General features: G+C 40.1%; 3 protein-coding genes across 3 annotated transcripts; all 3 read left to right on the top strand.

Annotated features, from left to right (window-relative positions):
- Positions 1–1,171: 1,171 nt before the first annotated feature.
- On the top strand, positions 1,172–7,871 carry im:7147486 (zinc finger protein 27). The gene is made up of 2 exons (XM_062422958.1): positions 1,172–1,493; positions 4,507–7,871. Exon 2 carries the CDS (start codon positions 4,560–4,562, stop codon positions 7,542–7,544), a length of 2,985 nt encoding a protein of 994 aa, XP_062278942.1. The 5' UTR covers positions 1,172–1,493; positions 4,507–4,559; the 3' UTR covers positions 7,545–7,871.
- Positions 7,872–10,490: 2,619 nt separating this feature from the next.
- On the top strand, positions 10,491–13,325 carry LOC133983784 (zinc finger protein 585A-like). The gene is made up of 2 exons (XM_062422973.1): positions 10,491–10,652; positions 11,188–13,325. Exon 2 carries the CDS (start codon positions 11,221–11,223, stop codon positions 12,841–12,843), a length of 1,623 nt encoding a protein of 540 aa, XP_062278957.1. The 5' UTR covers positions 10,491–10,652; positions 11,188–11,220; the 3' UTR covers positions 12,844–13,325.
- Positions 13,326–17,259: 3,934 nt separating this feature from the next.
- On the top strand, positions 17,260–22,970 carry si:dkeyp-84f3.9 (zinc finger protein 184). Its single transcript, XM_062422957.1, has 2 exons — positions 17,260–17,589; positions 18,221–22,970. The coding sequence occupies exons 1-2, from the start codon at positions 17,473–17,475 to the stop codon at positions 21,734–21,736; spliced, it is 3,633 nt and encodes a 1,210-aa protein (XP_062278941.1). The 5' UTR covers positions 17,260–17,472; the 3' UTR covers positions 21,737–22,970.
- Positions 22,971–23,062: the final 92 nt, after the last annotated feature.

Here is a 23,062-nt window from a genome sequence, read left to right as displayed (position 1 = left end):
GTCGCACTCGCCATTGTCAATGTCTGATACTGAAGATGCGCGCTTCACACACGGCGCATGCGCGTGGCATGACGTTGGTGTTTACATCTAGCTCAGAGCCAGAGATCATACAAAAAGATGAATGACAGATAAATAATGAGAATAATAATAATAATAACATGAAATAAAGGTTGTTCGCGAGTCTCGAGCCTCGAGTCGAAGTCAAGTCTGAAGTCTTTTGAGGTCGAGTCCAAGTCGAGTCTGAAGTCACAGTTTAGTGAGACTTAAGTGCAACTCGAGTCCGAGTCGCGAGTCCGAGTCCCCAGCTCTGCTGTCCTCAGGACATCCTTAAGCTATATGTATATAAACTACCTACGACTCAGTGCTGCTTCTCCCTGTTTCACCCTCACTGTCTTCCAGATATCTCTACATCATTTGATCTCTGATATGAAAGCAGAGTCAAGTTATGATGTTAGCAAGACGATGGCTCAGTCAACGCTAGCGTAACATCAACAGGTCTGGACAGAAAATATGTTTATCCTGGACTAAATTATTGATACTCTTCTAATCAACCAACTCACATTTCCTTTCTTTCTTTTCATCCCCTCTCCAAAGAAATACAGCAGGTTTAACTGCTGCTTTTGGCGTTTCATTTTTATGAATTGCATGAGCACTTTTTCAATTTGCATGAGTGGAACACGTCTGCATCCACAGTGTAGGTCCACAGCAGACTCACTGTTCGAAGCTATCCATGTCTTCTAGTTCGTGGCAATTTTTTGGAGTATGGGCCTTACAATCAGCAGGTCAATCATATATTCTCATCCAGAATCTGACAGCTGGTCAAACAGTTGCATTTCAGTTAGCAACATTTTTGCGATTAAAAAATATAAAAAGATTTTGAAAGTTGAGAAAGATGATCAGGAATTAGGGGTGCAGGAATTCATATTAAAATTATTACCTAATAATAATCATTAGTGCTGTGTGTGTGTGTGTGTGTGTGTGTGTGTGTGTGTGTGTGTGTGTGTGTGTGTGTGTGTGTGTGTGTGTGTGTGTGTGTGTGTGTGTGTGGGAGGGGGGGGGTTGTATTGTTTGATCCACACTCCGGAGCAGTAGGTGGCAGTGATGCATCAATAAACTGGATGCCAGCCGCCGTAAAACAAGAAGAAGAACATGATGAATTGGCGCACAGGCATGGCGCACAGCCCAGCGTTTGCGTTTTTCCGAGTGTTTTTCTCTCCATACATCCACGGTTTTTCAAGAGGACTGGGGTTAAACTGCGCATGCGTACTGTGAACTCCCTTTCCGCTACGCGCCTGCAACTGCACCTCTTAGCTCAGTGCTCTTCCTCCTCCTGGCACAGCATCACGTTTGTTCACCCCAGAGCCGAGGAGAGCTTCGTTTCCCTTGAGAGTTTTTGCCTCTGCATCATCGACAGATGTCTGCCGAGCCATTTCTTCTCCCACCCAGCCATTGTGGCTCCACTTTGAAGGATAACGTCAGCGCTCCTCTGCCTGGTGAGTGATACTAAAACGCGTTTGGGTTACTGTGCAGAAGAAGAAGACGAGCTCCATAGGTCATGGCAGCTAGCTTGCTAGTCAGTCCTTTCCTCGGCCTTCTTCAGGAACGTGGTCGGCCATCTCCCCCTGGTTAGCTTTCCCTAGCAGCCCCCTGAGAGACTTGAACCAGACCAGGGTTATGTATGGTGTGGCCAGCCTCAAAGCATGCACGCCTAGATGAATACTGCTTAAGTGTGGAGCCAATTATCCTAAAATTGAAGCGTGTGAAAATGATATTGAGTTTGTGTGTGTATGTGTAGTTTATTATTGGTAAAATAGCCTCGGTATGTTTGTTAGCAGTATTCCCATTGTCAAAGTAACGCAGCTTGATAACCCTTTTTGCTTGTAGGCTATTTATTAGCACCGGTTCTGTTATTGTGCGTTTTGCATTTGAACCTCAGGTGTTCAGTGTTTACACATTTAAGTTGATGCTTTCATCTTGCTCTTTTAACCCGATTATAGAACATCGGATTTTTTAAATGTGTCCTGAATAGTAAAGAAATTGGTCCAAACATGCTCCAAAATGGCTGACATTTTCAAAGAAAAGTTGAACTTTAAATAGTAGCGTGTAAAGGTGTTTATTTATGGTATGTGTGGAGTAGTCAAAGAACACCTAACTATTACTGTTGGTGTGTTAGTGTCCCCCTTTTAATTAAAATCATATGTATGAGATCTGAAACTACAATCTGCCACAACTGGAAGTCAAAGATCATCCTGATCAATAATTAATCTGGCGTGACAGATGTTTATTTTTTCTCCCGTGGTGTCCTCACCTCGCTAATACAGCTGCCTTGCAAGGTACATTAATATTCTTAAAAAATAAACACATTGTCTAAGTGATACAAACTAGACACAGGAGGAGTGAATTTACCACCCAAAGCCAGCTGAAACATTCAGACTATCTTACCCCAGTTGTTTAAGACCTTTGACTTTGGCAGCCCATCAAGCTTCCTGTGCCACACCCAATCAACTTTAATTGAATCAATTTGTGTTTTCTTTTTATTCTATTAATAATAAATACTTAATTCAATACAAACCTGTGTACTGAACTTTGAAATTTCTGAATTATTCAGTCCGTACCCTATTTTCTCATCATTTTTTGCGTACATGACTAATGAAGACAAAAAATGTTGAAATTGGTCCGTTGTTGAGTGAGTGCTTCAGCTGGCAGCTGTGAAACACGCTGCAATGTAATCAAATGGGGTAAAAGCACCCAATGTGTGTCAATGTGTGTCCACTAAAAGTGCTTGTTTTTGCCACTGACAGGCTCAGGCTCAGCTTGATATTTAGCCATGACTCTGAAAATCTTCTAGATAACACTAAGCTACGTCAACCATTTAATGTAGGTGATGTTTCGGTTCTGACCAATTGGCTCCCAATTGTATTTTACATATAAATGCCTGGATGGAACAAAACTCAACCAGGATAAAACTGATATTTTAGTGATTGGTTCAAAAGCTCAGAGAGAGGAATTGGTGGCCATATAAAAAATCCCTGGCACATACCCAAAGCCAGCAAGCAAGAAACCTTGGTGTAGTGTTTGTAGTGTTTGATTCAGAACTTAACTTCAAGGCTCACGTGGGCTCTGTCACCAAATCTGCTTAAACCACTGCTCAAAATCACCTTAAAAACATTGCACAAGTGCGACCATTTCTCTCTCTGAGTGACACAGAGACTGATGCACGCTTTTATCACAAACAGACTGGAGTAATGTAATGCTCTCCTCTCTGGTCTACCCAAAACCCTCATAAATCAGTTACAGCTGATTCAGAACTCTGCAGCCCGTGTGCTGACTAGGATCAGAAGGAGAGAACACATTACACCCATTTTAAAATCCTTACATTGGTTACCTGTTAGTTTCCTCATTGGTTTTAAAATTATTTTACTTGTTTTTAAAGCAATTCATGGTCTTGCACCAGTGTGTATATATATCACAATTGCTGACAGTGTATGAACCAGTACGGCTCCTCATGTCCTCTGGCAGGAGTACTTAGCTGTTCCAAAGGTCATAACTGAAAACAATGACGGACAGCGTTTAGTTATAAGGCTATGAGCCGTTGGAACAGTCTGCCTGAGGATCTGGGAACAGCTGGACATTTATGATGATTAAATAAAATGCAAATCAAGAATAATGGAGTTTATAGATTGAGCAATGTTTTATAAAGGATTATGTCTTCATTCAAACCCGGATATACTTACATTTCACTTTGATGTGTTGGATACTGGATATGAGAAGACTTAAAAATGACACTTTGTCTCATTTTGTCTAGTCAATCGGTTTAGCTCAACAACACAGCTATGTAAAGATGGACAGAGCAGCTCAGACAGGCCCTCTGTATCAGGGGTCTGCATGATTTTTCCCTGCTGTGAGGATAAAGTGGAAATGCACCAGCTCACAATGATGCTGAAACATGCTATACCGGGCCAGTGGAAATGGGGCGCAAGTAAGCAGCTGTGGGGCATGCTCCCATTTCTGCAGAAAGACCTGATGGATTTGCTGACCAATGGCAGGCAGGGGGCTATATCTCCTGATATGTTCCAGGGCATCCCTCAGGTGCTCTGTGGCGTTAAATGCTGGGAGAGAATGCAGGCCAAGGGTGCACAGACTAATTAAGCCTGACCTTTTTATACCCTAACACCAGCTGCTCTAAGTTTAGGGTCTTTGGAAAGTGGCATGGGTAGGCTTTATTCCCGCAGGACCATATTAACAAAAACTCCGCCCAACAATGATTGTGTGAATGGCAAATTGTAAATGTTTCATTGCGCAAACAATATTGCCCTAGTATAGTAATGCTCCGTTTTTTCATTCTTTTTTTAATCAATAATAATGAAATTAATTTGAAAAAGTATTGTGGTGCATACAAATACGCTATTGGAATTATTCAGATTAAAGATTGAAACATGTCTCTTTAAAAGTATAATTTGTGTCTGTTCAATATCTCATGGTGATCATTTTGTGTGTGATTTACAGGAAACTGCCTTGCATGACCACAACACCTGGATAGCCTTCTATGTTTGGCTGCTATGATGCTTGGGTTCCAGGGGAATACTTCCTCTTCCAAAGTGTATCGTTGTGTGGCATGTTCAGCTACCTTCACTGGACTGGCCTCCTTGCTAGTACATCAGGCGACCCATGCTAGTGCACTCTCCAAGGTTCCTGCCCTCCCTCCAACACAGCCTAATGTCAGCCTGCATGACGCATCGTATGCAAGCAAGGACTCATCCAGTGGGAACCCAAGTTCACCAACACTATTGCCTGAGAGCCCTTCACCTTCTTTTTATATTTGTGATTGTGGAGAGGAATTTCAGGATTTTAGCCTCATGCTTGAGCATAAGCATTCTCATGTCTCTCAACTACAGCTACTGCAACCCCTGGATAATCTCTCTAGTGGAACAGGGTGTGATGAAATGTTTCCCACTCAGCATGTACAGTTCAGTACAACTGTAACCAAGCCAGGTTTGCTCCTCAATTGCCCCTCTACCTCAAGGTCCCCAGCTGTCGAATTACCCACATCAACAGACCATAAAGCAGATGTAAGTCTGGAGGATGGAATTGCCATTGTCACCACTCCTCAAGGACAGTGTACACTCCTTCAGGATGGTCATGAGAAACCACTTGAGAAGACAGCAGCAGGAGAGCAAATACTGGAGACCGTAAAGGACATGCATTTCCAGGACAAAACAAATTCAGTTCTCAGTAGTAAAACAGGTGCGAATTTGCCCCAAAATAACAACTTAATGAAGTTGCTGGCATCAGCATACATGAAAAGTTTCCCTCTTCCTCAGTCTCAGAATCAGAATATTAACACAGTTACCCCCAAACAAGAAGTCGTCCCAGTTGATATAACACCGGGGGAAAAAACTGAAGTGTCACCAATCAATGATCTTTCTATTGCACAGTTGAGGCGACTGCTTGCAAAACCTGGTATAAAGACGAAAGCTCCATCCATCAGCAGAATTCTTGAGTCAAGTAAGAAGAGAATTGTTTCTCTGACTAAAACTTTCTCGCCTGTTGTGGTTCTTGAAACCCGTCAAAAGCTCATGGATGCTAGCAGTAATGGCACATATGGAAGATATCAATGTGGCCGCTGTCGTCGGGTCTTTCAAAACATGGACAGACTGACAGAGCATCATTTCTTGCACAAAAAAGAGAGGATTAAATGTTGCCGACGGTGCAAACAGCTGATCATTGGGAGGTTGCCTTTCCCTGACAATCACGTATGCCCACAGTTGGGAAACAAGGCCATACAGCCATCAAGATCTTTAAAAAATAAGTTTCCCTTTGCCCAAAAAATAGTGCCATTCCATAGTCTAAACAATACAAAAAAAGTTTTCTTTTGTCCGTTGTGCAAGCACAGCTACGCACGGAGGTACAACCTCAAAATGCACAAATGCCAGGGTCCAGGGTCAGCCGTTAATCAGCAGGCCAATTCCTCCACTGAGAAAATGCTAGTATTGAAATCAAATGGTAAAGCCAAAATAGATGCAGAGATTGAAGATGGACTTCAAAATGCTAAGAGTGTTGGTGTGGGTACTGAAGTTACTGGTCGTATTAAGGTAGAGGTGACCTCTCCAAATTCAGAGCAGTCTGCAGTGTCACAATTGGCCTGGACACATTCAGCTCAAATCTACCCCAAATCTTCCATGATGGAGCAGCCTAAGGATGTCACTCTGTGTGGGACTTCGCTTCAGACAGGAGAAGAAAAAAGTAGCTGGAATGCAGCAGTAATTGATAATGAAGACAGCAACGAAGGGCAGTGGACAATGCCCTTAGATGATGAAATGGAGGTGCTTAGTTCTAAAGAGAAAGCTGGTAATAATACAGGGGTGAAGACTTCTGTGTCAGCCGAAACAGCACCCACTAGTCTGCGATATTTTGTCAGAGACGGTGTAAAACGTTACCCTTGTAACAGGTGTCAGAAAACATACAGTCGGGTGTCCACTTTAAGGCGCCATTTACGGCTATGTGGCTTCAGACCGCGCGGCCCTGGCACTGCAGCACAAAGTGGTAGTCAGGGGGCCATTCTACAACATGCCAACAATATGAGACCAATGTTTGCATGCTTCGTCTGTGGAAAGTCTTTTAACCGCAAAGACAACATGATGGTGCATAGAAAAAAATGTCAGTTACATCAAACGATGATAGAAGTGGATAGGGGGACTGCGCAGCAGAATATGTCAGGGAATGCAAAAGACAGTCAAACACAGGGGGATGATGCAGGCAACTGGGGCATCATGTCACTGCCCTCTGTACTTCCCAGGAGGGTGACATGTGAGTGCGGGGTTGGATTTACATCTCCAAGACTTCTCCTGGAACACCTACAAAAGCATGCACAGGAATCATACACATGTCCAACTTGTGGAGAGACAGTGAATTCCTGGGCAGACTACGAAGTTCATCTGCAGATCCATATGCATCCTCATCATCAGTTGCTCAAGGGATTACAACCACAACGATCACAACCCCTGTTACTTCGATTTCAGCAACAGCCACCTCATCAGCAGCCATCTCAGCCTGTGCATCAGCCTCCACAGAAGCAGCCATGTCCAGAGCCACTGCCAAATCCAGGAAAAAAGCAGCAGAGGATTGTATGCACACGATGTGGCAATACATTTGCCACTCGCTGTTCCCTGCGGAGGCACATATCCTTGAATCGATGTAAAGGGGGACGGGTTACAAATCCATCCACAAATCCACCCAAAACGTATCACTGCTCGCACTGCAAGTCTGACTTCCCGAACACAATCAGCCTCATGTTTCACCAGAGGAGTGGGACTTGCAAGCCTGCCATCAAGCCTGTGCGTTGCCCTGTCTGTCTTCGCTGGTTTGGCACTGTAGACGGTCTGCAGAAACACTTGCTCACTCACAAACAGTCTGAATCTTACCGCTGTGATGTCTGTCAGGGTACCTACCCAAATCTTAAATCACTCAAAAACCATCGCCGGAGAATTCATCGCATCATGGCTGGAGACACAAAGCCAAAAACACAAGAACAACTCTCATCTTAATGACACTTCAGTTTTTCTAAAAACAAATGTCTGTAACATGGGAGAAATGTCTTCAAGGTTGTATTTTACTTGTTTTTTTACTCTCCATGGGTTACTTTGGTATTGTACAGCTACATACAGCTCTTTTCTTTTGGGGGAGGGGCTAAAGCAAATCGTTGTGTTATAGTAGCTTGTCACTGTAAAAACAAAAGCTTTGATATACTGTACATTTTAGTTTTATCAAGTTAATCCCTCTATTACATAATCTCATAGCCTGTAAATGTTTGAGTATTTGCTAATCAAACGTTTATCAAAGAAGTTGTGATGTAGGTTGTTGTTGTGCTGGTGTTAATAAATATACCAGTTTGCGAAACCTGTACATTGGTATCATTTTATGACGTGGGATCTCATATCTTATTTAATAGCTGACTGGCCAATAGTGGAGGATTAACATGAAACTCTCATAAACTTGCAAATAAATAACTGCAGTGGAAAAGCTCATCATACAGCAATCCATATTTAAAAACTTTGAGACATTTTCATTTAATAGAAATTCCTCAGCCACAATTTGAGAGACAATCGTTGTATGAAAAAGATAAGAAAAATAAAGGGTCACATAATATACATACAATAGCATTTTGAGTTCTGCTATTAGACACAAATTTAAGCTAAATCGGTCTGTGATTTTAGTATGAATATCTTTTATTGTATGCTGCAGCTGTATATGGCTCTGAAAACTGAAAAAATACGTCTTTTGAATACCTGACCTGTCACAACACAGTATTAATATAACATTCAGTGTTAAGTAATTTGCCGTGTTGACAAATCTAGTGTGCAGGCACATCCATAAGGATATCATTTTGTACCTCTTTACGGGTTAATAATATGCATTTTTCAAAATAATTGTGGACCTTTTCCCTAAATTATATATGGGAAGAATGGAAACTGATCCAAGAAATACAGTGTCTCTATTTAGGTTGGATTAACAGCTGGGTAGAACAAACCACTTTCTTTGGGCCCCATAACTCCAGAAGCACCAAAAACTACTGATATAAAACAGTGTGTCAACTGGTTTGAGGCACTTAATTGAAAATTTGAGAGTATCTACAATTAAAGCACAGCATCAACTGACATAGAGCTTTAAGAAGGCTCCTACATGTTTAAGTGTTCTTGAGGCCTTCCTTTGAGGGTCCTGTGTCAAAATATAATATTAAGACCATTATTTATCTGCTTAAATGTTGCATCTTATGAAATTGATGTATCAAATTACGACAAATCAATTTTGGAGCCAGTAATTATTCCATCATTGAAAAACTACACATGGTTCATATCAGGTTAAATCATAGCTGCTAGCAGGCTGTTCCACTCATAATATCCAACAGGAATAGTCTGAATACACAATACAAGCCAGCATTGTGAATGTAGATTCAACTGAATGGTAATTCCTGGCCATGCTTTACAGCTTTTAGTTTTGTTAAACATATTTTTTGAAGTGCTTTTCAGTCAGTGAGAGTACTCTTGTCATTAACGTTTTTGCTTTGATGCAACTGGCCTGTGTTTTTAATATGATGTAATTATTTTTGAGACAGTCCTTACTCACATAATACTGCAGTGTTTGCCATAGTTGCATCAGCAATTAGGCCTTATAATTATTGCTTTTTATCCTGTCAGATTTCAAGAAACCTGGAAATTGAGAAAATGTTTCTCAACCTTAGGGCCAGGATCCCAACTTGCACACAAAATTGTGGGTAGTAACTGTAGTTTTTGTGTGAAATATTTGTTAATATAAATTGAATATGTTTTTTGATATAATACCTTAATTTTAACAATTGTATGTTATCCCTTTGGAAGTTTCTCTATGCCCCCGAAATGAAATAAGTAATAAATGTGTCATATTAAAATTGAAATTGCTGGGGTCAGGAACAAGGATCTTAGGGGTGTAGTAACTATAAAAGGGTACAAAAGTGATGGTCACTGCCTCGTGTATATAAAGTGGGGGAAAAGTCAGTAATAAGTATGTCAGGAGTTGAAAAACTACGCTGATCAGAAAATGGGTGTCAGGAGTAGATACAAGGATAAAGGATAGAATGAAACTTTAAGCAAAAGGTAGGTATTGGTTCTTCACTGTTCATTCAGCAAGCCTGAAAATTGAGAATACAACTCATAATTATCCCACCATTAATGTATGTCAGCTGCTTCTTGCAAAGGTAAAAAATCTCAAACTCAACATAGAGATGCTGTCAATCACAAGATATGAACAATATGACATTGATTGAAAGGATCAGCTGCTGTTTCCAATATCAAAAATGTACTGGTGATGGGAATTACTGCTCAGTTCACGGCCGCAAGAACACACGGCCAAATTGAACATGTTTTTCACCTATAATTGGTATGTGTGCGCTCATATCACGCACATTACATATTCAGTGTAATTATGCTAGACATAATAATTCCCAGATTACCTTTATTTTACATTGTGTTTCATCTAAAAATATTAATGTAAAACACCTGACACTGTTACAAGTGTATTTAACAATTTATTTATATTAATTATTAATTAACACACTCATTAATACATAATTTTAACTCAAATTATAGTGAGGCAAAGAGAGAGACTTTCCTTTTGTGTTTTTTGCTTTCAACCATTTAGGCAGGCCCAGCTGTCTGTCTGGCAGCAGATATCAGATCTGCCCCGTAGTCTACTATAAATGATTGCATGCCTTTTTCCTTAGATTTTGAGCCAGTTGAATTGTTAAAATAAAACATTAAATTACTTTTTTTTTTTTAAATAATGTACTGCCAAGATCAGTACTAGTGATATTTCGGGTAATTAAGGCTAAAAGCAACCACGGCAGTTGAAACTTGAAGGATGAATTATGTACTCCGGTCGGTAGGTGTCAGTAAAAGCAAGCAGAGGCCGGACGTGTTATCATCGATTGGCGCCATTCGGAGAAGAAGAGGGGGGTCTTTCCTCTTCTCTCAGGCTAACTACTACCTGCCCCTGCTAAACACCGGCATATTCACCTGATTGTGGATGTCAAACAAAACCACATAGGACAAGCTGGGCGCAGTTTGTGGCAAGGACATATCAGAGTATCGATACGGCGGTTCTTTAATGTTCATGTTTAGGTAAGATAACATTATCGTCCTGAGCTAACGCTAGCCAGTTTGAGGCTAACGATGGCTAGGTTGGCTTGTATGAAAGCAGGCGCGCCTTAAACTAAAATAACGGCGGTATAAGCAGTGAAATGTTAAAAGCTCACTTAATTGTCAAGATATTCAGTGGTATAGAAATGCAGTGTAGCTAATGTGCCAGAGTATTATTTGGTTTGGTATATTAATATTATGTATATCACACATATGAAGTGTAACGGTATTGTTTGTGGATTTGATAAATAGTTCATTGGGTCATCTCTAAAGAAAGGCCTTCAGTAGAGAGACAAGCTAATAATAATGTTAAACGATGTAAAGAAGCCAAATATGATTTTCAATAATTACAGTAGTTTCCTTAGCTTAACGTGTAATTCCCTGCTTAACTTGCCCCTTTGAGATTGGTAGTATCAGTCACCTTTAAATAAGGAGGTATACCTGAATTTAATATTTTTGGCCACTTCAGTTACATTCTATTTGTTATTTAAGTAATCATATAACTTGTCTCTATCAGCAGGAAAAGTGCGCCAGAGGGCTCCACATAAAAATGAATACATACATGCCCAGCCTGATGATGGAGGGAGGAAGCCAACAGCTGCCTGTCCTGGAGGACGACTTAAGCAGAGACTTGATGAACGCCGGCCGGTTTTGCTTTAGCTGTGAGCAGATATTTGCAAATCGAAAATTCCTGGAGGAACACATGTGTCCTGCTGCAAGTCACATCTGCTCCTGTGGAACTGAGTTTACTGTATATGAAGACATGCTGGAGCACAGCACTACACATGAACCTGGACACCAAGTGCTTGATCATGAAACAATAAGGAAGCGCAGAATTGAAAAGTGCAAAGAAGAAGAGGAAAAGTTGAAAAGACTACAGTCAGGTGAAGTTGTCTGGAAGGCGCCAAAAGTGGACAGTGTGCTGCCAGTGAAGCCTGTGCTGCAGGTACCCCTTACATCAGCTCTTAGGCCACAAAACTCCATGCAGTCTGCGCAGATTGCACAAATAACAAAAGTGCCTGCGTTGTACCCGTCTTTGCTCCCAAATCCTGTCCCATGTGAAACAGACATGCAGAATATTTTTGCAAGTGTTGGTGCACCAACAGTGGATCTTTGGACACTTTACCAGCCAGCAGTGTTGTTGCAAACTGTGCGTAAATTTAACAAGAAAAAGCCATACTCCTGTGGTAAATGTGGGGAGTGTTTTATGACGAAGAACTCTCTTATCTCCCACAACAGCTCTCATGTTACAGATAAAGTTTCTGGCTGTATAGGATGTGGCCTGCTGCTCTCCAGCAAGAAGTTAGTGCCTCGCTTCCATGTTTGTAACTCACCCAGCACAGCTACCAAATTCAGACTCATCACTGCGAGACCACTGACTCTTAATAAGCTAAATGAAGCCAGTACAAACAGGAATCCGAATCCCAGTGCTCAAAGGCTTAATGCAACTTCCTCCCTATACTTGAACAGCAAGAATCCCAATGCAACTAGTAAAGACGGTCAGGCGCTCCGTGTCCCTTCTGCTTTGCAGATTAAAAATCAGAATCTCAAAACATTCAATAAAAGCATTCAGGGTATTCATAACAGCCCATCCTTTCAGTTAAAGAATTCCAGTGCATCCAGGCCTTATCTCGTCTCCCTTCCATCGAAGAGTCAGAGTCCAAATCTCATGCCACCCAATAGAAGCAGTTTGGGACGTGCTGACACTCCCTATGTGCAGCTGAAGATGCCCACAAACTCTTCACCAGGTGCACTGAGCAAACAGATGCTGACATCCTCTGCAGTACTAAATGGGTTCTCATGTCGAGTCTGTCACATTTCTTTTGAAACTGCTCAGCTGCTTCAGAGGCACAAGTGTGTCAAAGCAAAAGAGTTTATGGCAGAACACAGTCGAGCTGGGAAACCATTTTACAGACCAAACAGGATGACACCAATGGCAAGCCCAGATCTTGTTCAGATCAACGGTGAAAGAAAACTTGGAGTCCCAGCTTCTGGTAACGTAAAGAAAAACCAAGTCATGGCTATTGGTTTGGACAAAGGGCAAGGTGTGGTTCCTTTAAATGTGAAAACAGCAGTGGATTTGGAAGATGATTGTTACATCGTTGAAAGTGGAACAGACAAACCTGCTGAGATGATTTACCAAGTAACATCATCTGTTCCTATTAAGACTTGACCAAACTGGAAATGCACACCCAGTTTGTCACATATTATGTTTATTATGGACCAAGTGCATATAGGTGGCAATCTGACTGAACATCCTCTGCTTGTTTAGGTTCATTCCACAGGAAAGCAATGTTTCCTGTCTTCCTCTAAACTACTACTATAAAATATATATCAGTGTAGGATGGGTAGTACATCTTTAATTAAGCTGGATTTCTTTTGTCAGTACAGTAAACAGTCCAAAATGAAATTGTACCTGTGTATTCATGCATTGGTCCAACATTACAGAAATATGTAAATCAATATAGGTCATTATCGAAATGTATGTGCGTGGTTTGCCCACGTTGCATTGGGGTGACCAGGTACTGTAGTTTTTGATTGTTGTTTTAAGTTTTTAGTATGATCAGAATGTGTTGTCAGGCTGTGAGAATTGACCACAATGCCCTTTGTCGTATTTTTGAAATACAGTATATGTCGTATTAAACTATATTTTCAAATTCACAGTGTGTTTATTGAAAATGCACCATGATTTAATTTATTATAAACCAAGTTATTTACATGGTAAATGAAGTGAGGGGTCAATGGCAATGTAGGATGCAAAATACCTTTTTATATATTTAAGTGCCTTAATAACTTTCACATGACAATGAAAGTGTGTTAAGATTATAAATGAAACAAGTAATGCACAAAAACTACATTTGATTCAATTCAAAAAGCTATGTCTTTCCATTTCTGTTGCATATGTTGTTGAGTGGTTTGGTGGTTATAAATAAAATAAAGCATGACTTCAGTTTTTGTTATGGGTCCAATACAGTTTTTGGTTGTTTTGTTTGCATGCATGGTTCAATACTGAGTGTGCATCTTAAAAACTCTTCACAAAGTCAAGACAACAGCAACAATTATGGACCAAACTGTGATGTTTGCACTGGTCTCACACATTCTACTAAATACTTGTCTCATCCAAACAACCAACAGATCTGCAGCTCATTTTACAAATACTTAAATAAAATTACTTCAAAACTCCCCAGTGTATGTTCAAACTAATATTTATTTATATGGACAGATAATCATAACCACACCGAAATACATGTACAGTATATTTTTCTATATACTATTTTATACTGTAAACTATTTTACTACAAAGTTTTCAAATCTCCTTTGACAATGAGGCGCACACACACATGTATACATACACCGCGTTCCAAATTATTATGCAAATTGGATTTAAGTGTCATAAACATTCAATTTTTCGTTTTTCAATTGTCTCAGGGCTCTTTGGATCACTGAAATCAATATCAGACACCTGTGATAATTAGTTTGCCACATGAGCCCAATTAAAGGAAAACTACTTAAGAAGGACGTTCCACATTATTAAGCAGACTACAGGTTTCAAGCAATATAGGAAAGAAAAAGGATCTCTCTGCTGCCGAAAAGCATCAAATAGTGCAATGCCTTGGAAAATGTATGAAAACATTAGATATTTCACGAAAACTTAAGCGTGATCATCGTACTGTGAAGAGATTTGTGGCTGATTCAGAGCACAGACGGGTTTGTGCAGGTAAAGGCATAATGAGGAAGATTTCTGCCAGACAAATTCATCGGATCAAAAGAGCAGCTGCTAAAATGCCATTACAAAGCAGCAAACAGGTATTTGAAGCTGCTGGTGCCTCTGGAGTCCCGCGAACCTCAAGGTGTAGGATTCTCCAGAGGCTTGCAGTTGTGCATAAACCTACTATTCGGCCACCCTTAACCAATGCTCACAAGCAGAAATGGTTGCAGTGGGCCCAGAAATACATGAAGATTAATTTTCAAACAGTCTTGTTTACTGATGAGTGCCGTGGAACCCTGGATGGTCCAGATGGATGGAGTAGTGGATTGGTGAATGGCCACCATGTCCCAACAAGGCTGCGACGTCAACAAGGAGATGGGGGAGTCATGTTTTGGGCCGGAATCATGGGGAGAGAGCTGGTAGGCCACTTTAGGGGTCCCTTTTTTATTGAAATAGATTTTGATTTCAGTAAATATGACCTCCTAATGCTCCAAATTCAACAAATGACCATTTTCAGTTCTTTACAACCTATAAAATGTTTTGAAACTGTGTTGTGCATAATAATTTGGAACAGTGGATTTTGAGTTTTTTATTTTTGAAAAAAATACTGTTATCATTGGGAGGTTTGTTCAATAAAATTCGAATTATACACTAACGGTTGATGACTTGAAAATTATACTGACTGTCATTTGCATTGACTATTTAGGAAAATCAGAGAAAAATATAATTTGCATAATAATTTGGAAAAACTCAAGGTAATCTGACCTTTTGTACAAATGAGTTAAATTCCACAAATTATCTTTAATTTTATTGCTGATATAGAAATAGTACAGAATATTTATTATTCTTTTCCCATGCCATAACTTACTGTATTTAAAATGTTTCTGCATCCTTAAACTTTCTGATAATTTCCACGTTTGTGTGAAAAAATATTAGAACATTTTCAATGTGGTCTGAGACTTTTGGACCCAGCTGTATTACTTTTCCTTGCATTTTTATTCTATACATTTGCTAAAAGCCCTTTTTTCTCGGGGAATTTGTCGTCTATGTGGCGTCCTCTAACCTCCAGCAGAGGGTGTCGTTTCAAAGCAAATAAAATCGAGGCGCTGTTATTTGTCCTTCTGTGATGATGTAAATAAATGCATGGATGCAGCGTTCACGTGATACCCATATGCTTGTACATCCTCTGTAGTCTCAAAATTATACAAGAAACACAGCCGGGTCAGTAATATGATATGATGGCTGATGTCTGAAGAGGTTGCAAATCACTTTTCCATCTTTGCACTCTGTCTGTTCCTTAAACGCAAATGTTTTAAAAATGTGTCGTTCAATGTTTGCCACGTTTGAAATCATTTCTGCAGGACAACTCATAATTCCCGAAACTTCCCACAGCACATGAACTACTCACCGTGTGCGCTTGGCGTGATTGACACTTTCTCGGGTTGCTTTGTGCGTGGATACCGAGTGGCTCACTGCTGAAAACTGCCCTGAAAAGAAGAGAAAAGCCAGGCTCACATTAAAACAGTTCATCTCCCAGACCAATGCAAGTGTTTAAAAGTGCAAAACAGCCACGTATGGACAGAGTTTATGTTAGCTTTGAGCCAGCCAGGGCTAGCTAGTTGAGCATCGGTCAGTGCATGGCTACGCAGAGACCAGCCTTGACTCTCCCACGCAGGCAAGCAGTTTGTGTTAACTAACCACTCGTCACCTTTGGTAACCCGGGTTGAGAAATTGCCTATGCAAGCTTAATTATCTGTGAAGAAAGCCTTATGAGCTGACATTGTAGTTAACGGTTAGGTTAGTGGGGCCTGTGATGTTAAATAAGCGACGCTAGCAACCTGGCCTACCGAAAGATAACGCCTTCATTGTTAGTCATGCTGTTAGCTTTTACTCAGAAATGTTAATGCTGACACTGTCTGGTCGTTTACGGGTGTTTAAAAGGGATTTTAAGCAGCCTTTGGGACACGATTGTCTCAGTGGGTTTATGCGTTTATTTTGAAAGACTTTTGCCACTGTGTGCATCAGAAAGACTGATATCAGATTATATGTGGCCTGGTCATAATCACTGTATGGACAAATGGTGTTAATCTGTTACATATAAAGCTTGAACGACCTGCAACATCTTACATTTGACACTTTAGTTTGTGTTCACCAGGTGCAGTGCAGTGTAAAGTCGCTTTCAATCTATGGGATATCATTTACTTGTGAACAAAATATAGCAATTCTGTAATATATTACATTTATATATTATATATATTATAACTACTTCATTACAAGTGAAAGTCCTGCAGGAATATTTTACTTAAGCAGAAGTTCAGAAATATAATCAGCAAAATGTACCAAAATTAAAGTCACTAATTATAGTAGCCCCTTCCAGATTGTTCTACATATTGTTTTATAATATATTATTGGAGTATTACTATTACTGATGTTAACATTGAAGCAATAATACTGCAGTTGGTTGTAGACTCATTTCACATACTTAATAAAGTATTGGGTGCATTATTATGCAATCATGCATAATCATTTTAATATGCAACTTAAACCATAACTGTCACATAACTGTGTTGTAGTAAAAACTACAATATTTCCCTCTGAAATGTAGTGCAGTAAAAATGTATATGTTGAATTACTGAGAGTACAAGCTGCCTCAGAATTGAACTTAAGCATTGTGCGTGAGTAAATTAGCTGCGTTAGTTTGCAATACTGGTTATGAAAATAAGAAAGGATGTTTCCTGTCTCTACAGATTTCCCTTTCATCTTGATTTTCTACTGTCAACTGTATTTGAATCCTTGATTTGAAACATCTCTGTGTTAAATCAGCCAACTTAACTCCTCTCTAAGAGTTGTTGGCTTCATTATCTTTGAACAGTCTTAAAAAGCCACTTATAAGTTTTTAAGACAAATGAGTGTAGCATGTACTCCTTTGTTCAATACACATATGATTTAATTTACACGAGGAATAATTACCTTGTAGGCCAGCCTGCCTGTAACAGGCTTAGTGATATGAAAGCATATTTTGCTTTAAGATTACTCATCAGTGTGTTGTGAGTTACAACCTCCTTGTCATCATTTAATCCACAGACTCTTGACATGGGGAGTAAAATGTCCTTCAGCAGAGGAAGCAGTGACCAAAATACAGTTTCTGAATTAACGTCTGTGCCATCGCATCCTCGTAATTCCTTTCATGTTTCTACGGACTGCAAACAGGTAGCTGGTGGTAAAGACAAAAAGACATTATCACCCCAAAAGTTATGCTGTCTACCACAGTATACAGCGTAATTTCTGGAATAGCTTTTATAAATGGAATGTCAATGATTTTTCTTTTTTCTTTTTTTGTGTTCAAGAAATTTTAAAACCCGGAAGGCTTAATGAATATGCTTGCAATGCTTTTTTTGTTTTTAGAGAAGTTTTTTGCATTGTGTAGTCTACCTTTATAGTAAATCATTGTTATTTAAGTGTTCAGTGAATGTCGGTGTTGTATTTATGTCGGTCTTGTGACATCTGAACGAAGGGAGGGCAGTATTTTATTTAAGAATATAATTTGATTCTTTCTTTTTAATGGATATATTTATTCAAGATGTTTTTAGAATTTGTTGTCAGATGGTTTAATGCCATTCTTATATCCCATTTAGACATTTTCTAAGTATACTGAAGTAAAATTCGGATCACTTAAATGCATAAAGTTACAAATTTAAACATTACTACCGTAGAATGAATTATAAAGGCATTTTCTTTGTTTCCTTCTTTTGCATGACTTAATTGTCCCACTATTTTTGGAGGCTTGTGCAATAGTACCATTATTATAGTAGTGACACAACTTTTTTTCTTTCTTCAACAGATAGCTGAAGGCAAGAGATGCGGTGAGGAAGACCTGGACTCCAGGTGGGGAGAGGAAATGAAAGCGACAGACCTCACTGAACCTCCACCTGAATCCCACTCCCGTAAATCTGATGGACCTGTTAATGACAAAACCGTCGCCAAAACAAACTGGCAACAGAGTGAGCACGTACCGCCAGATGTAGGGATGGAAGCAAAGTCTCAAATGACATCAGCGAGTGTGTGCAGCTCTACGACAGACAGTCATGGACAGCGTATGGAAGCCCGCAGAAAACCTGGGCGCCCTCGAAAAATAAAAAGTGTCTTGAGTAAAGACAAAAAAGATACAAATTCCGCTAGTTTTGATGCAGTTCAACATAAAGAAGTCAGCACTACAATACCGTTGCCAACTTGCTTAAAAAACCACATAAGTGATGATGTGCCTAACACCGTAAATGGTCCCTTAATCAATAATTTACCTCATAATGAGAAGTCTAGTCCTCACACTGTTTCTGATGGGAAACCAGAAGATTGTGTCCCTGTGTTTTCAAAAAGAAAAAGAGGACGACCAAAAAAAACTGAAATAGCAGCTTTTAAAAACATGGTTGCTAGGTCTGCTGCTGCCAGTGCCCATGTTGCTCCTGCTCATCCTAATAATTTCAGTGGTCCTGCACGAAGATTGAGGAGCAGAGGAGAACACCACCCTTCAACACAAGATGGAAAGGCCGAATCCGATGATAAGGTTGACCCAAAGCAAACTGAAACTCCTACAGCAGCAAGTAATTCAAGTTCTCAAGGTATTAAAAGAAGAAGACCTAAGTTGCTGATTGATCAGCAAATTCCAGCTAAAGTGTCCAAACATGACATTTCCCAGGAAGCCTTGTCAGTGTTGAGCAATGACACGAGTTTTGGAGAGAAAGTAGAGGCAGATAAGCAGGTGGAATTGAGCACTGACAAACAGGAGGCGGACACAGGTGCAAAGGAAGGTCAACTCTCCCCACAGTCTGATGAAGGACAAAAACAGCAGCCAGAACTCAAGGAAGATGCACTACCACAAAGAAGACTGCGTTCCCAGCCAGTAGCTGAGCCTAAAGTTATTCCTCCAGAGTGTACAAACAGTGCAGATTTGGTAACCCCCACTCACAGTGACAACCCAAAAAAACTACAGTCAGTGGACATGAGTGGCAGTCAGGAGTCGCAGTCACAGAATACAGAGCCTGGTAGCACTGATGTTGTAACGTCCTCTGAACAGCCACCCCAACCTGTTGAGATGCTCTCTGCTGTTAAAGTGGAGAATATAGAGGTAGCACTGGATCAGTTAAGCCATATGTCAAAGTCAGATGGTCCTATATCTTTACAGCACAGTGCCAACACTCCAGTTAAATCTGAGGGTCCAAACAATCCGCAAAACACTTTCAGGCGCAAGAGAGGTGGCAAGAGAAGGAGGAGAATAAGTAATGTTTTGTTACAGAAAGAGCATGAAGGCAGCAGTGATACCCAACAAGAAACAGACTTTGGTGACACAAACAAGGAGGCAAATTCAAATGTCTTTTACACCAAAAAAGGGGGTAAAACTCTGTTGAAATGTGGTTACTGTGGTCGCACATTTAAATTTCTGTCTCAGTTCATTATCCATCAACGCATTCATACAGGAGAGAGGCCTTTTAAATGCTCTGAATGTGGCAAAGGTTTTAGCAAAAATTCCAACTTAAATCTTCATCTCAAGACACATAGAAAGAGCAACATTTATCAGAAATGTCCATATTGCAAGATCAAATTTTCTTGCTCCGAGTATGCTGATCATATGAAGATGCATGCATGTCAGCTCGACCAAGACGCTGACATCAACAAACCAGAGAAACAGAGCAGAAGCAGTGACCGTGCCAAGAGTCAGGTAGTTCGCAGATCAGTTTCTCCAGTGAAGAGAGAAAGTAAAGTGTGTCAGTACTGTGGTAAAACATTCCCGTTTCAGTCTGCCCTCGTAAGACATGTGCGTGTCCACACAGGGGAGAAGCCTTATAAATGTGATATATGCGGCAAAGCCTTTGGTCAGGCATATTTCCTCCGTGTGCACGAGCTGACACACTGGTCTGTGAAGCGTTACAATTGCACAGGTTGTGAGAAATCGTTCACTCATTATAGCAATGCAAAAAATCATACATGTAGACCTTCGCGAAGCGGTGATCATTTACGGCCCAGCAGAGAGTCAGCAAAGCCTTCACTAACTTACACTTGCCACATCTGCAAGAATGTCATTGACAATTTGCAGGAGTTCAACAGTCACATGAGAGCCCACACTGGTGCAAAGCTTTACCGCTGTTTGTATTGTGACAAGCTTTTTGGTGTGCTGTCTGAATTTAACGCCCATCACAGCCAGTGCAGAGGAGAGAGAAATGCCTCGAGCTCTACGATCAAGGGGGAGGAGACGATGTCATTAATACAGTACACAGTGCCTGCACTTAGATGTTCAACAGGAAACAATCCACCATCCATTGTCACAGCTGCAAATAGTGAAACACAAAAAAAACAGTCTTCAGAGATTCGTCGCAAGAAACGCCTAGCTAATTTAAAGAAGCCGTTCCAGTCAACAGTCATACCAGCTCACCATCTCTCACATTTCGTGTCCAAGTTAAACAAACTAGATAACCGATCAGATCCCAGGAAATATTTATGCCCAAGCTGTGGGCGGCTGTTTAGACACATGGGCAGACTCCGAGCCCACATGCTCACTCACGCTCGTGGTCAGAGTTACACTTGTGCCTGTTGTGGTAAGACCCTTGAGAACTGGAAAAAACTGTGGTACCATCAGAGAGTCCATCGACAGCAGCGTGGCCGCTTCATGTGTCCTCAGTGCGGTGAAGGATTTCGATTTGTGGAGCTTTATAAGAAACACATGAGCCAGCACCCAGAGTTTCAGTGGATTGAGTCGAGGCCCAAGAAAGTGTTCCTGCCTTATCAATGTGAGCTGTGCAGAAGCAGCTTTAAGACTCTAGATTTGCTGTTCAATCACCAGCTTTGTCATTCCTCATCACAAGACACACACAAGGACTCTGATTTTGATTTATCAATAGATGATCAATGTACACAATCTAACAAGAAAGTGTTTAGCCCTTCCACAAATAATTATATAACAACACTACATCCCGAAACTGAAGAAAACAACTGCATACCTGTTTCATCTGTCCAAACTGGCAACTCTCCTCTGAGCCCCCCCTTATCCAAATATCCAGACACAATTACCCAGGAGTCCCTTTTGGTACCCATGATTTCCTTTGTCCAACATCCGGGTCTTGATTTGGGTAAAAATGTTCAGCGTCCTCTGACCCAAGATAAAGAAATCAGTCTTGACAGAACAGATGAAAATGCACTTGAAAAAACGTCACTTTTGAGAACTGTGAAAAGACATGAATCCCAAAACCTTGGCGTATCAAATGAGGGATCTTCAGAAGGTGTTAAGTGTGCTGTGTGTGGAACTACTTATCCTGCCATTTCAGACCTTTATCAACATTATTTGCAGCATGCCAGAGGACAGGTGTAATAACCTAAATGGAGATAATATGTCTCTTTCATATGTACAATCTCTTTACATTGTTTAACACAGGGGTCTTCAATTAGAAAATATAGAAACATTGTCTGTTACTGGCCTGGAAAGGTTTTGGGAAATATCTAAAAAAATATCCAATTATAATTATCAGTTATCAAATTTTAAACAAATACACTGAATGTACAAAATAATAGGTCTACTTTCTGTTTTCATGATGATCGTAGTTTAGGGAACTTCATGTAGAAGCCATTAACCTTTCTTTAGTTTTTAAACTTCAGTGTCTCAATCAGAGCAGAGACGTAGATGCTTTGTACATTCAGTTTATTAATGCCTAACCAGGCACACATTCTGTGGTGTCTTAAACAGAATGTGTTAAGACAGAATACACAAGAAATGACCACTGAAACATTTTGAGCTCTCATTCATGCCCAGCATCCCAATGGCATGTTAAATTTAAAACAGACGTGCAATGCACATCCAACCCAATTTGGTTATGGTTGCAGGACATGGTTAGTGACTAATCAGAGGGGTGGAGGTCAAATTTTTATAAACGTTTTGTTGCTGTAAAAGCAAACCTGGAAATTAAGTTTTCTGAATCATTGCAGCAAGAAATGGAAGGGTATATAGATTAATCGTATTTTATAACTTCTACTGTTTGTCCATACATTGTATGGCCGTTTGGTGAATAGTAGATGTTTACTTTAACAAATTTGAAACATTGTCATCCTGATGCATCCACTTACTGCATGACCTCTGTGCATTTAATATCAAACATGTTCATTTTAAATCATGTAGCTCTCCATGTTGTTTATTCAAAGCAGATTCTTATTCAAAATGTTTCAGAGGAAGTGTTGTACTGTCCAAAACATTGCTGATTTAGAAGTTGCTTTATTGTGACCTACAATAGGTGCTTGGGTCAGCATTTTGTATTTGAAATTTGAACATAAATATCAGCTTTTGTCATGCACGTGTTGGTTATGTTGTGAACATGTGTAATATTTACATGCAATGCTGAATGTTGCAGAAAATACACTGACAAACACACATTCCACACCTGCAGTATTAAGTTGGTTGTTGATCGTAGTCATTGTTCACTGCTTTAAAAAAACTACACTTTCTGTGCTTTGATGTCAGGCCTTCTGTTTGAATCAAATGACATTTCAGGAGATGTTTCCCAGATGGACACCCTGTTGTATATAATTTTATGTTATAGTTTGTCTTAAAAACAATAAAGGTCACTTTTGTATTCAAATGTGATAATGTTTGTTTTTTTGAGGTGGTAGGGGATTGTGCATACATATGAATATATAGATAAACACC

The sequence above is a fragment of the Scomber scombrus genome, chromosome 7 (assembly GCF_963691925.1).
Source record: "Scomber scombrus chromosome 7, fScoSco1.1, whole genome shotgun sequence".
NCBI classification, from domain to species: domain Eukaryota; kingdom Metazoa; phylum Chordata; class Actinopteri; order Scombriformes; family Scombridae; genus Scomber; species Scomber scombrus.
This window is presented reverse-complemented; position numbering and strand designations above follow the sequence as displayed.